The sequence below is a fragment of the Macrobrachium rosenbergii genome, chromosome 49, assembly GCF_040412425.1.
Source record: "Macrobrachium rosenbergii isolate ZJJX-2024 chromosome 49, ASM4041242v1, whole genome shotgun sequence".
Classification (NCBI taxonomy): Eukaryota; Metazoa; Arthropoda; class Malacostraca; order Decapoda; family Palaemonidae; genus Macrobrachium; species Macrobrachium rosenbergii.
In genome coordinates this window covers 13067066-13082249 of record NC_089789.1, presented here as the reverse complement: position 1 = coordinate 13082249, position 15184 = coordinate 13067066, and the positions used below count along the sequence as shown (strand labels likewise).

Here is a 15184-nt window from a genome sequence, read left to right as displayed (position 1 = left end):
TTTGGACATCTGTCTCCATGAGCAAAAAATGCATCATCCCCAAAAGTTAGTTCTGTACTGTTTATAGTTTCCTTAAATTTTCATCAAGACCTTCAACTTACCACCTCATGACATAGCACAAAAAGTAACAATAATTACAATACACATTCAATCGGATGTTCCCTGTTGTTCACAGTCCACTTGTTACCTTCCTATTTCGTGTTATCTTTTGGTTACATGAACACCATATTCTTTGGAGGCATGAATTTCAAGTCAATGGCCCCTGCGGGCTTGTTCTATAAAAGTTTCATCTTCTGAATAATAATAATGAGGTACGTAAAACCAGTTGATTAAGACATTCTCCTCAGAAGGTACCTACAATCAAATTCTTATATCGTGCTCGTAGAGGAACGTACTTCCTTCATCGAATGAAGTAAATTATATTTGTACACCATCACTTCTATGAAGTAGTCAAGTGAATTTATAATTTACTTAAATGAAAACACTTAAAAATATATTTTTGCATCTTTCCTTTAACTCTTAAAAATCCATTCTCTCTTCATTCAAGAAAAAAAAATTCCCTGCCATTTCAAACACTTTACAATAAAACACTCATCCACTCACTAATTCAAGACAATGGCAACTTGTATTTTGTAAATTTTCATGCCGAAATATACCTTTTCAAATTGTAACTTCAAGAAAGCTGTAAGAATTAATAAATAACAACAAAACTCCAAGGTATAGGATCAGTGCCAGAACTATATAAAGAGGCCTAATGATACAAATGAATGAACCATGTCTAAAATTTGCTTTGTTAAAGTTGATAAAACTTTTTCATGATAGTTACCAGATTAACTTTTCTTCACTGATCAAAAATTACCAAAACTGAACTGACTTTTATTCATTAATCTAAAATCTTTAAAATTTAACTGACATGTTCAGGATGCGCAATAAATGACCTGATGATACTGAGACTTGTGCTCATGTGAAAACAAAAACTTGCAAAAGGAGAATGTAAATTTAAATATAATAAAAATATTCCTGAAAATTTTTTTGCCCTTTCTTTAAAAATCATCAATTTTCTTGATCCCACAGAAAAAACTGTTGAAGTATGAATAAGTTACCAAACTAAACTTTGCACCTTCCTTACAATTTAAACTATGTATGTTGCCCAAATAAACTTCACATCTACGTAAATCTGGCAAAGAATCATCAGTTCTACATAATTTTGGAAAAAACTGTGTGATAATTTATAACCAAGGTTCCCCACACAACTAAATACAACTGTCAAGTTACTCTCTTAATAACATTTACATTACAGACATTGACTGAGCTAGACAAGTACTCTCCCTGGAAGATGGAACTTAAAATGACAGCTAGCACAAACTAGGACACTAGGTCTGAATAAACTGACCATCCTTGCCTCTACTGGCTGCAATCCTACGCTACTATAAGGAAAAATAAGGTGAACCCAAGAATGACAATATCAACCTCAATAAGCTATCATTAGGTAATGACTTAGGACATTTCAAAACAAACTAACCCTATTGATACAAAATAAAAAACATCCCCTCGTCAAACACTCTTTCCCGTACTGTATACTCAATTAGCAAAATATAAACTTTCATAAAATTAGTTATTTGGATATACTGTACTGTACTTACTGTTAAAGATAACTTAAATCTCCTCGCCTACAGGCATGGAGATATAAACTATGTTTTATGGTGGGTAAGGTTCATCCCAAATATATCCAGTTTATGTTCGGGTAAAATTACTAAACTAAATAAATCCTGTTTATGTTAGGATAAAATTCCTACACTAAATCAACCTTGTTATCTTTGGATAAAATTCCTACACTAAGTCCTGTTCATGTTTGGATAAAATTCCTAAACTAAAAAAATAATGTCTATGTTCACATAAAATTCCTAAATTAAACTAAATCCTGTCTATGGTCAGATAAAACTCCTAAACTAAATAAATCCTGTATGCTTGGATAAAATTCCTTAACTAAATAAATCCTGTTAAGATAAAATTCCTCAACTAAATCTACCCATTTTATGTTTGGATACAATTCCTAACCTAAAAAAAATCCTGTTTATGTTCAGATAAAATTCCTAAACTAAATAAATCCTATTTACATTTGGATAAAATTCCAAAATTAAATAAATCCTATTTATGTTTGGATAAAATTCCTCAACTAAATAAATCCTTTTATGTTTGAATAAAATTCCTTAACAAAATAAATCCTGTTCATGTTCAAATAAAACTCCTAAACTAAATATATCCTGTTTATGTTCAGATTAAATTCCTTAACTAAATAAATAATGTTTATGTTCAGGTAAAACTCCTAAACTAGATCAATCCTGTTTATGTTAGGATTAACTTACTAAACTAAAAGAATCCTGTTCATGTTTGGATAAAATTCCTAAACTAAACTAAATCCTATTTATGAACTTCACATAAATTTTCTCTACTAAATAAACCGTTTATGTTCGGATAAAATCTATGACTAAATAAATAATGTTTATGTTTGGATAAAATTCCTCAACTAAATAAATCCTGCTCATGTTCATATACTAAAATAGCTCAACCAAATAAATGCTGTTTATATTCGGAAAAAATCCTACACTAAATTAATCCTGTTTATGTTCGGATAAAATTCCTAAGCTATTACTCTCCTAAACACATCGCCTTCTACTCAATGAGCACAAGTCTGAGGTTCATGTCTTTTAAACTATTCGTACAGCCTCTGAAACAATACATGATGACAATTGGCATTTTTCAAAGCTGACAGAATTCAAGGCAAAATGATCCCGTACCTACGGAGCTAAGAGCACCTGGTAACACTCACCGCTTGTTGAGATGCAGGATCATCGCTACTGAAGAGGTTGTGGGGAAAAGCCCCCTCCCCTTCATCACCCCAACCCAACATTGGAGGACCCTAGTGTGGAGACATAGGAAATGGTTGGCATTTATGGAAAATAACTTAATTTTTTTTTTAAATAAAAAGTTCATAATGTATATGCAAGTATGACTGGACATTTTATCTATTTTATGAACAGCTACCAGATTAAAAAAAAATCAATTCACAAAATAAAATGGGCCCTTGGAACAAAAGGGCTGTCTGTCCTTAGGGACATAAGAAATGGCTGGCATTTAGGCTATGGAGAATAATTTGAATTTTCTGATAAACAAAAAGTTCATGTATATACAAATATGTTTGAGAAGTTTATCTTGATATTTCATGAACTGATACCAGACTGAAAATCATTTCTCAAAATGAAATAGCCCATTGGAACAAGAGGTCTGACTGTCCTCTGGGCAAGTTTAAAATTACTAATTCTAGAAAAATGTGGACCCAGTGTCTTTTGCAAGATTCTGACAAGAGGGTAAACATACCTCCTAGCCTGCAATCACAAGAACTAGGCCAGTATTTTAGATCTTGAGTGTATATTCATTCATTCTTCTTAAACTAATTTCAATTTACAATCAGTCAAGTACTGGCCGTTCCTCGTTAAAATAACATGAAAATGTGATCAAATAAAATTTCACCTTTCAGTCCAATGAGCAATCTGGGGTTAACTAATAGGGGACCAATGATACACTGGAGTAGCAACAAAGAAAACCTACCCCTTGTAACCCCGAGGGGCCAGGCAGTTGGTCAGCACCATAGGAATCCATTTGGTCATGCTCCTCTTTCTCTATCTCTCCGCTATGGCTTTGGTATTCGCTAAAGTCATGATTACTAGTCTCTTCATCATCACCACCTATATCACCTCCCCCCTCCTCCCCCCCTCGGTCCGCATGAACCTCCTTGGAACCACTGTCCGTCCCTTCATCCACCTCCACTTTGATCATTTGCACCGGAAGCATTGACGCTTCGGAAGTTCTTTGAGAGGTCTCAGCCGACCTCTGGGACGACTGAGAGGTCTCAGGAGAGGGCCTATGGGTGGAGGAGGAAGAGGAGCTCTGCTGCTCCTGTCTCCCTCGTAAACTGTCCCCGTGTCTTGACTCTTGGTGCAACCCAGAGGGAGGCAACATGGACTGCGATGGCACGAGTGACTCAGGTACAGACGACTGTTGTTGAGAAGGTGCATGACTAGGCACTGACGATGATGACGTGGAAGGAAGATGATGAGAGGAAGAGGACGACGACGACAGGGAAGAACAAACCCTCGGAACGGGAGAATGAGAGTGGAGGCCCCTCGCCCGCTCCCCCGAGTCCCGTCTTTTCCGTTTGGCAGGAGGGCTGTCCTCCCTCCTTTCAGGTACGTTATTTGGCCCCTTTTTCTGGGATTTGGTGGGGTCCTCGTCCGGCACGGCGAGCCCTTTTATTCTCAGACACTCGGCAGCTTTAATGAGTCCCGCTAGCTCGCTCTGCCGCACGTCCACCTCACCTATGTACATGTAGTCTAACAAGGCATCTAAGTCAGATTTCTTTATATCTTTGAGCACTACAACCGGATTTTTACACGGAGTCTTTTCAAATATCTCTGCAAAGTAATCACTACATGTTGACATCACAAGTTTGTGCACTGGATAAAACTTCCCCTCACATGCTAGAGTTGCATCTGTGTAGGTATGCTGTAAGATAAAGGAAAATATATATAAACTATTATATAGCAGTACAACATCTGGAAACATATATACTAATTGTAAAAGTAAATATATATATACTATATAACAACAGCATCTGAAAGCATACACTAACTGTAACAAGTACAACCCTATTACAGTATAAGGCCCAAACAGCTTCAAATTATTTAAAATTTTACCAAATTGAATAGAGCATTTTCTAAATATTTCTTAATTAACAAAATGTTAAATTCTTTTAAATGCATACAACCCTTTTCCGGATTCAAATCATTTACAATTTTACCAAACTGTGCACAGCATTTACTAAATACAGTATTCTATAAGTGACAAAACCGTAAAATTCTTTTAAAAGGATACAACCCTTTTTCCAGCTTCAAATTATTTACAATTTCACCAAACTGAACAGATATTTTTCTAAATATTCTACAACTGACAAAAATATTTAATTCCTTTAAAAGAATACTTCAGTACCATTTTCCATCAAATGATGTAAAAGATGCATTTGCTTATGAAGAGAAATCACATTCCTTTTCATATTAAAATCAAAGAATGTTTACCATATCAGTTAACCACAACCATTCAGAATATAAACTCAGTAGGGATAAAATGCAGACCTTATGACAGTCACAACCAACAATTATAATGTTTCCAAAACATGTCACAACCAATATTACAATTACAATACCTGAAAATCTGTAGTTATAACTAATATTACAAATTATTTCAAGAATATCACAATCAACACAAAAGCATGACATCAAAAATTTCACCTAAATACTTACTTTCCCTCGTACTTCACTAAGAATATGAAAGAACGTGGACTTATGGTTGTTCCACTTTAACGATAAAAGTCCGTCCTCCATCTTGCTCCTATCTCTGCAACAAACAAATAAGTCAGGAATGGTTATTATACTTATTACAGTATACTGTATACAAGTCATGTCAATTTAAGTTTCATTCACGAATGGAATTCTAGTAACAGCTGTAGTTCATTCATATCTTAGGTTATGCAAATATTAGACCCATAACTGATTGTTTTTATATATGAATAGCCCTGAGATCTAATAGTATTTGGGCATTTTGTCTGTTCACAACCTTTCTCACCTTTGTATTGTACAAGTCTGAGACTTTTGGCCTACTATAACAAAACACCAGCCTGCTACAATATATGTCAGTTTAGATATATGACATATTCTTCAATAATAATATATTACTCCATTTTTTCCCACACTGACAATGCTATGTGTTTACCTCTAGAATGTGAGATAGTTTTATTACACTAATTCTTCATAAATTCATAACAGATTTGGATAGCTTATTTTAAAATTATCCTTCTTTTCTTTACATTCACAACACATTCAACTACTGGGCCTCTTCATATTCGTTCCCTTTTATGAACCAACTTCATTGCATAACGGCGCATAAGCAAGGTTGCAGCCTAAGTCTGCCATATTTTTTGCATTCCCTTACCTAACCTAACCCCTTTTTCACACATATAATGGTGGAAATACTATAGATTTGCTAAGCACTTTTTAGTCAAGTGTGATAAGCTGTACTTCTCCTTTTGCCAAAGGCTTGGAAATAACATCTATTCATAGTTTCAGTGAACTATTAAAGGACTGGAAATAACATATCTATTCATAGTTTCAGTGAACAATTTTAAAGTTTTCAACAACAACATTCATTCTTTATCTTGCAAGGTATTTCTATGACGACTTTTCATGAGATAAAACTAATTTGATATTAACCTCTATCAATATGCTTAGCCAAAGTGACCTACTTGAAATATTTCAGTAACAGCACTCATTCTTTATCTTGTAAAGCATTTGTGACGAACTTTGCACTTATAAAACTAATTTAATATTATTAATTTGTATCAATATGCTTGGTCAACCCACTAATACGATCCGATACCCTGAGATGAGATGGGGAACCGTAGCGAAAAACTTTTCCTACATCCAGAGTGGAAAAGTTTCTGCATAGGTGTTCCTTATATTCACAGGCATTTTTTCCCTAAATCAAAAACACACAGCTTTCAATGGTGGTCTGATATGGCATAACAAGGGACATTTACAGCAATGGCATATATTTACAAGCATTTCCTCCCCAATTCATGGCATTTTTAATAATTCTACTGAAATATTTAACTCATTGCAACTTTTGGCTTTCTACAGAATAAAAAAAAAAATAAATAAAAACTGGAGGGAGGGGAACCTAAAGAGGAATTATAGCCTACATTCTGAGTCATTAGTAATTAGGACTTAGGGCAGAGAAGGGGGAGTGCCTGCTCACACCCCTATGCCAAACCCCAAACCTCCAAAACGAATGTAGAGTAGGGGGTTAGGACTACTGTAGGCCTAGTAGGCATTTTTGTAGTGTTTCTGAGGGCATATAACCTAACCTGACTTACCTTACCGGGGGGGAAGGAGGGCTTTACCCACCCTGGAACCCCCCCTCTGCAAATCTGTGACCCCCTACTCTGCATTCTACCCTTTTTCCCACTGTAAAACCCAATGTCAACTTTCCCAATGTTTACTGCATAAGCCTATTCAACTTCTAATCCATTTTTATTCCTTTCCCCCTCCCCAAAATACCAAAAATCCCCTGGATTCCCATAGGTGCCACACCCCCTTCAAGTCAAATAAAAGGGGATCGTAATGCATTATACAACTACTTCCAAAAGAAACAGACCCAGACTAGGCCTACAAGTTTGCTACATTGTGAATTTGAGTTCCCAGTGGGACCTCACCCTGATTTTGCAAATTTAAGTTGATTGTACAGAGTTAACAAACTATTTCCAATAACAACAAACCACGCCTACTGGTAGGCCTTGGCTACATTTCAATAATGGCCAGGTGGTGATCACAACAAAAATATAGGCCTATGAATATCATAACTGTATATAGATATATCAGAAAGCTTTCAACAACAACAGAAAAGTTTGTGAAATACAAATTACCGGGAAATATTGAGTTATAGATCTAAGTCTATCCCGTAAGCTATTTAGGAAGGTCTTGCCTAGGCCTAGAAGCTTTGATGTCATCAGCTCGAGCATCCTTAATCTCATAAGTTGTCTAAGTCAAATAAAATCCGGTGATTATTCAATTAATAATTGAATAAAATTCGCCGTAAATCGTAACAGACTATTAAATATCCAATAGGCCTAAGTGACAAACTCCAACCAAAGACAGACTACGGCTAAAGGCGTGTGATTACCGAAAATAATTCGACTTTTTGGTTATTAAATGAATTGGAGGGCAACTGTCATTGAAAAAAATGTTTTTATTATGAATAAAAGAAAATAGGCTTTCTAATAAATACTGTCGGGCGAAGTAACTATGACTTCATAGGCCTAGAAGCCTTTAAGTGTCAAACTGTCATATAACCTTCGATAGACTGTTGATTAACGATTGAATTACGAAGGAGCGATGAGAGATAATTAAAAAATATCTTAATTTAACAACAGAAAATAAAAATATTAGATAAAATCAACGAAGTGACTTCATTGGCCTAACCCAAACGTTAGACCAACGTCGAATAACCTATGTTAGACTGCCGATTAATGATTGTATAACGAAGGTACGGTCGGTTAGAATAAATATTTATTGAACAGATTCTTTTCAGCGGAAATAAACCGAAAATAATGAAAAATTTTGCTAAATAAAACAGGCAAGACCCAACTGACAAGCTTCTAGGACTAACCGATGGTTATACTAATAATTTTCGTAAATTACCGCCTTCTAATCTTCGTTAGACTGGTGAATAACGACAGTATATTAAATAAACGATCGGTGGGGATAAGTAACTAGAAAATGGAGTCTGTTTTAGGCCGAAATAAAACGAAAATAAGCAGAAATCTCGTCGCCATGAAACCACCAACAACAACAAAGCCCCGCCTCGATCGTCGTCGTCGGCGGCGTCGATCTTCCGTAATCAACGTCGATTTCCGTCGAAACGACGATTTATTTAACGTCTGCCTCATAACAAAAAGCTTCTAGAATCCATACTTCGTATTTTGGAATTACTAGTGACATTCCAGGTTACGTACCGGAGGTGTAATTCCCGAGAATCGGCGATATTCCACCTTGTTCCTTAGTCTCACGTCGCCATTTTGGCCGCGCATGCGTACTGCGGCTTCTTGAACTGGTCGGTAGTAGTGGCCCACGCCACAGATGTCGGAGTAATGGCTAGAAGGATAATATTCTTTTGATTTTTTGTCGTAAATCATTATGTAAACCCTTGAAAAAAAATAATTTATATAGATGATTTAACATTACTGCTATTAGAATTTACCTTAAGGTATAAACGCCCTTTAAACAGGGAAAATTTATCAAGAAGCATAACGACGTTATAAGCTTATATTTTTTTTCGTTAATATCCACAGAACAGGATATTAGCCCTTTATAGAATATACTCCATATAGATATTTTAAAGTTGCTGTGATTAAAACTGGTCTCAAGAAGCGAAAACCATTTAAACATTGAAAAATATATCAAGAAGCTCGACGAAATTAATTTAAGTTTTAAATTTTCGTCGTCATTATCTATTGATCATTATATCAACCCTTGCAAATACCTGTATATTATTTATATAGATCATTAATAATGCTGCAATTGAAATTAGTCTTAAGAGACAAAATCCATTTAAACATGGAAAAATAGATTAAGAAGCACAAAGAAATTATATACTGGCTACATTTCATTTTTGACGTACCATCTAAAAATTAGGACCAGCCCTTACAGGAAAAATTATTTATATAATAATTTCACAATATTGCTATTAAAGCTAGTCTCAGTATAAAAATCCCTTTGCATAAAAATTAATTATATATATATATTATATATATATATATATATATATATATATATATATATATATATATATATAATATATATATATAATATATATATATATATATATTTAAAACTAATACTCTTTTAAAATAGTCTCAAGATACCAGAAGAAGCATAAAGAAATTGCACTGGAGTATATCCGAAAGCCATGTCTTCATATCTACAAAATTTAGTTATTTTCCGTAATCACTGAGAGACATCACCTTATAACTTTGATAAACCAGAATAAATCAATAAAGAGGCAGGGAAAGGGAAAGTAAATCAATAAAAAGAAATTGAAAGTGATTACTTGCTCAGGATTGTCAATATTATGTGAGCTTCTCAAATCTGGTGCTCACTGCCTCCTTTCTTGATCAGAAATTCCCATGGTCAACTTTACCTAAAACGCTTTTGTTTATTTTGAGAGAATTAGACAGTTTATTATGTACTAAACAAGATATAGGCCTATTTAATTTAGATTAATTAGTTTTATATAATTATGTATATTCAAATTTCCATGGTTTATCGGTCTAGAAAGAGCATCTTAGCACATAATCTTAGTACTTTGCATTAAAGGACTTTGGTTATTTTGAGAGAGTTACAGAGCCTATAGTCTCCTAAACGATATGTAAATTGATTTAATTAGACTAATTAGTTTTATATTGTGATGTATATTCAAATTTTAAAGGTTTATCGTCTAAGAGGAGCATAGTGCTATAGATTCTTAGCACTTTGAGTTAGAGGATTTTGGTTATTATAGAGAATTAGAGTTTATAGTGTATTATTCAATTCGCTAAATTTATTTACTTTAGATAAATTAGTTTTACAGTAAAAATGTAGGCTATCTAAATTTCCACGATTTATCGGTCTAATCAGACAAGAGTAACATAATCTAAGTATGTTGCGTTAAAGTAAGAGAGTCATAGAGCTTTTAGTGTACAAATCAATATATAAATTTATTTACTTTAAATAAATTATTTTTATAATGTAAAATATATCTAAATTTTCACAATTTGTCCGTCCAGAAAGACCAAAATGGCGCATAATCTTAGCAATTTGCTTGAACTTAAGCATCCAGCACGCATTTTTCGGTTATTTTAGAGATTTGAGGAGTTTATAGATTAGTAAACAATATACAATAGATAAAGTAGTTTTATATCGTAAAATATCTTCAAATTTCCACGGTTTATCCGTCCAGGATGACCAAAATGGCGCATAACCTTAGCAAATTTTGTTAGTTCAAACGCGGTCTAGTAATGTGTTCGGTGATCGGTGTTCTCCAAACAGCTCGTACCTTGAAGAATCTCAACCGACGGAAAATTTTCTTAAGTACTTTTTCTTATCATTAAACCTCAACGTTACTCCTTTTACACGATAAATTATAATATATATAGTAAACCTCGGTTAGAGTGTATGCCTATTAGTTATTATAAGTAATTTATAAAGTAAATAAACAAAGAAAAGAGCATTTAAAAAGTGATAAAGTGTCCGTTATAAGCGGGAAGGTTCTCCAAGCAACAAGCACGCGCGCAAAGAAAGCATTGCTAATGTTATTGATCTGACACATAAGAGAAAAAGATTCTCTCTCTCTCTCTCTCTCTCTCTCTCTCTCTCTCTCTCTCTCTCTCTCTCTGCGTGTGATTGTCTGTCTGTCAACAATGTGGGCTTTTACATTGTCAATTCTTTGGCAAGGAAAAAGATGCAAATATTTATTTCTTCTATACGTCAAGGGAACCACCTCTCTCTCTCTCTCTCTCTCTCTCTCTCTCTCTCTCTCTCTCTCTCTCTCTCTCTCTCTCTCTCTCTCTCCTTAAGAATGATGGAACTGCTGATTCTATGGTTGGGATTATATATATATATATATATATGAATAATATACAGTGTAATATGAAAAATAAGAAGGCCCATAAAACACTCTTTAAACGTTATATACTTGTTTCTATATAGAATATGACAGGTGGAATATAAGAATAACAGAGCACAAAGATACGTTATCGGAGAGTTCAGGGAATTTTTCCTACATATTAGAAATACAGGGCATGTCATTAACTGAGTAGTTGGTTTTCAAGAGTAGCTGTCCGTACAAAAAGAAAGATGGAATATCATCAATCAAAACCAACAATATGAACCTGTCTGGAGGACATTGGAAATCGGACGCATTGACACTTAATCCTCGCACCCTTTTGAAGAAGATGACCCAAGAAAGACAGATCCATCGCCAAACGGAGCTAATGAGGCCAAAACCACTAGGGAATTTGGTCAATCCATTTCTTAAGAAACGCCACCTCCCTTAACAAGGCCTAAGGCCACACCTTCATGTTTTTGTATATATACCATTGTAACTTTCCACCTGTCCATATTCTACCAGTGAACAGGGGCACAGAAACTGAAATATATGGTTTCAACGTTTAGCGATTCAAATATAACAGTATATATATATATTTATATATATAAAGATAAGAGGTATATATATATATATATATATATATATATAATATACAGTATATACACACATATTAGTAGTTAACAAACAGTAGACATATAACGGAGCTATGGAAAGGCAAATCCAAAAGCAGAGGCTGAAATAGCGATTAAAATAAACAGTATTTAAGTATAAAAGATAAAAATACATATTACATACCCACCATATTAGCAGTTAAAAAAACAGGACAGGGGAAAAACCAAAAGCAGAGGTAACAAGCACAAAAGACTACCCACAATGGTAGCAAGAACTATGCAAGAAATGCAGAACAGGAGGGGGAGAGAGAGGGGGTGAGCACAGACGCAGAGGCTAAAAAACAAGAGATAACTATGCAATGAACAGTTGGGTTGATGCTGACTGGTGATATATATTGACAATATTCGCTTGGAGAAACACAAGTTTCATAAAAAAGATAAATGTGATTTTGATACATTTAAGATATTTAGGCATTATTATTAATTATTATTATTTTATTATTATTATTATTATTATTATTATTATTATTATTATTATTATTATTATTATTATTATTATTTAAATACAAGAAGAATTAAAATTAAATTTGACATTAGCAAAATAAAATACAAATTAATATATATTTGTAGACATTCAAACTTGAAATAAACAAGATTATTATTATTATTATTATTATTATTATTATTATTATTATTATTATTATTATTATTATTATTATTATTACTGAAATATAAGAAGAATCAAAATAAAATTATATATTACATATATATAAAATATAAATAAAAATATATCTTTAGACATTCAGACTTAAAATTAAATAAAATAAGACATAGGGTATAAATTAAACTATTCTTTGACCTAATGATATTCACTTACACCACTTAACAAATTAAAACATTTTATTAATCCCAAGTGAAATTTAAAATTGGAATATAGAAATTTGCCATAAGCCAAACGTTGGGACCATCCAGTGCTATAAAGTATATATTAAATTTGCAAGGTGTAACAGGAGAAAACTTTTACTATGAAACATTTGTTAGGAGAGGGTGAATACCAAGGAGAGTTAAGTTAATAATGAGACCACTGAGCTGATTAACAGCTCTTAGGCCAGAGGGGATTAGACTTATTGTACGTGGCTAAGAACCAAATTGGTTACCTAGCCGGGACCTACAGCTCATTGTGGTATCCGAACCACGTTATAGCTATAGAAGGATTCCTCTGATTTTTCATTGGCCGGCTGGAGACTCGAACTCGGGCCTAGCGAGTGCTAGCCGACAACTCTACCGTCTCACCCAACGAGTTAAAAGTTATGTATACCTTAGTTAGGAACTGTCAAGATGGAAGAAAGAGAATATGACTGGAGATGCAGGTAAAGGAATGAAAGTGGCTGGAGCTATACCCTTTCCAAAATGATAATCATTTGTCTGGGTCTTCGCAGGTAGGCATATATGCCAAATGTATAACAAACAACAGCGGTGATTTCTCCCATTACAGATATCAAATAAAACCTTTTTCGTTACGCAGAATTCCAAGTCTATTACATAGGTTCATGATTGATAAGTTTTTTTTTACAAGAAACGGAATCAGAGACCATCTCATTTTGGTGGTGTTGAGCACGGACCCACGTGCGTTTATCCACGGGTAAGTAGCTTAGATTCTCCTAGGGCGGTGGGCGGTCATCACGGTATTATTAGGGATTACCTTGATTTCTTAACATCGTAGGTAAAGAATAAATTGGTAAGCAAGGAAATATGAAATAAAAAAGCATAACAGTGGAAAATAAACAGAACCAGATCTCTGTCTCTCACTCTCTTTAAGAAGGTTGAGCAACGGACAAGATGTAACTGTAGCTCGGTATTGTGAGAGATGAAGCGTCCAGGGCAGGAATCTCGACGAAGTCAATCCACATTATACCGAGAATAGAAATTAAAATTTTGCAAGAAGCATCGAACAATGTCACCAGACGTTATCAAAAAAATTTCCTGTAGACAAGTTGGTTCAGTTTTAGCTGATAGCTCTGATGGTTTTCTGAATAGATATATAAAAAGAGAGGATTACTCGGGCTCGAAAAACAAAACGCACCTTGACTTTTACCTCAGTGTGGTGTGGAAAAAAAAGTTTGATTTGACTTTTAAAACTTAGATGATCGTTACTCGTTATAGATAATATATCAAAGAAGTTTATTTTAATTCGTATTTCGAAAAATGAACAAGAAATAACTATTTCATAGCATTAATTAAATACTTTTAAGTATCTAATTGTGTAATAATGATAAATGTACATCTATCTACAAGTACTGACAAAATAGATAAGGTGATCATATGTAAAAAAAAAGCAGTAAGATTTAGAAAAAGAGAGAGAGAGCAGGGCGGAGTAGGAAGGAGAAAAGTACCTGGAAATCAAAATCCTAAAAAATCTTATAAGAAAGGGTTTGTCTGAAGACATTTAAAGGTCTGTCACACACGTGTCAGTAGCCTGTTTTCGTAAACTGGCAACAGGGCAGATCTTTGCCTCAAAGAACTATTCGTCGTGGCAAGAGTTATAGGCGCCGAAGGACGCTGCAAAGAACCTTAAAGTAATGCTTACGGTGCACCGCTTGAGGTGCACTGACGGCATTACCTCCCCTACTGGGACGAATTTACTTTAGTAAGAACGGGTTTTTCTTATCACCCAGAAAACACCTGTCAGAATAGACACCTGCGCTTAAGATTAACGATTTCACTTGCAAATAAATGCGCAGATGTTACAAGTGGCAAGACCTAACTTTTAATATATGCAGCGAAGTGAAGTGTACATTTATATTTTTTCTGTGTGAAACGCACATAACCTAAGGGTATTTACCTCTATGTTTAGCCAGCACAACTTTACTGTATAGAAGTAGGTTGCAGCTCCAAAATCATCTTAAATAACTTTTGATATATGCATTAAAATGTAGTACATATATTTACATTTTTTCCTGTGTATAATGTGGTTGATATACAGGTACTTAACTCCTTGTTTATCCGTCACAACTTTACTGGATAGAAGTTGGTTGCAGCTGAAAAATCATATGAGATTCATTTATAAGTATAAAGTAAGGTGGAGTATATATATTTATATATTTTATTGAATGAATTTTAATATGTGGTGTAAAGTGGAGTGCATACTTATATTCTTTCCCTGTGTGTAATACGGATGATGCATGGGAAATAGCCTCCATGTTTAGCCTTCACACCGATACTGGATAGAGGTCGTGAAAATTCAGCCATAGTTTTCAAGCATCATCTGATTATAAAATTTGTAAAGAAATACAGATTATTACTTATTAATGGACAGGAAT

At 34.0% G+C, this 15184-nt stretch overlaps 1 protein-coding gene across 30 annotated transcripts in view; it reads right to left on the bottom strand.

The window, feature by feature from the left end:
* LOC136832100 (longitudinals lacking protein, isoforms H/M/V-like) overlaps positions 1 to 8747 on the bottom strand; it is a 141257-nt gene extending 132510 nt beyond the window's left edge. For all 30 annotated transcript variants that reach the window (XR_010851048.1, XR_010851047.1, XR_010851051.1 and 27 more), the window contains exons 1-4: positions 8624 to 8747; positions 5358 to 5451; positions 3610 to 4563; positions 2831 to 2920 (exon numbers count right to left, since the gene is read on the bottom strand). Coding sequence is in view for 25 of the 30 variants with exons in the window: in XM_067092773.1 (XP_066948874.1) it covers positions 2831 to 2920; positions 3610 to 4563; positions 5358 to 5438 (1125 nt within the window). In the remaining 5 variants the exon portion in view is untranslated. The remainder of the gene's footprint in view (positions 1 to 2830; positions 2921 to 3609; positions 4564 to 5357; positions 5452 to 8623) is intronic.
* Positions 8748 to 15184: the final 6437 nt, after the last annotated feature.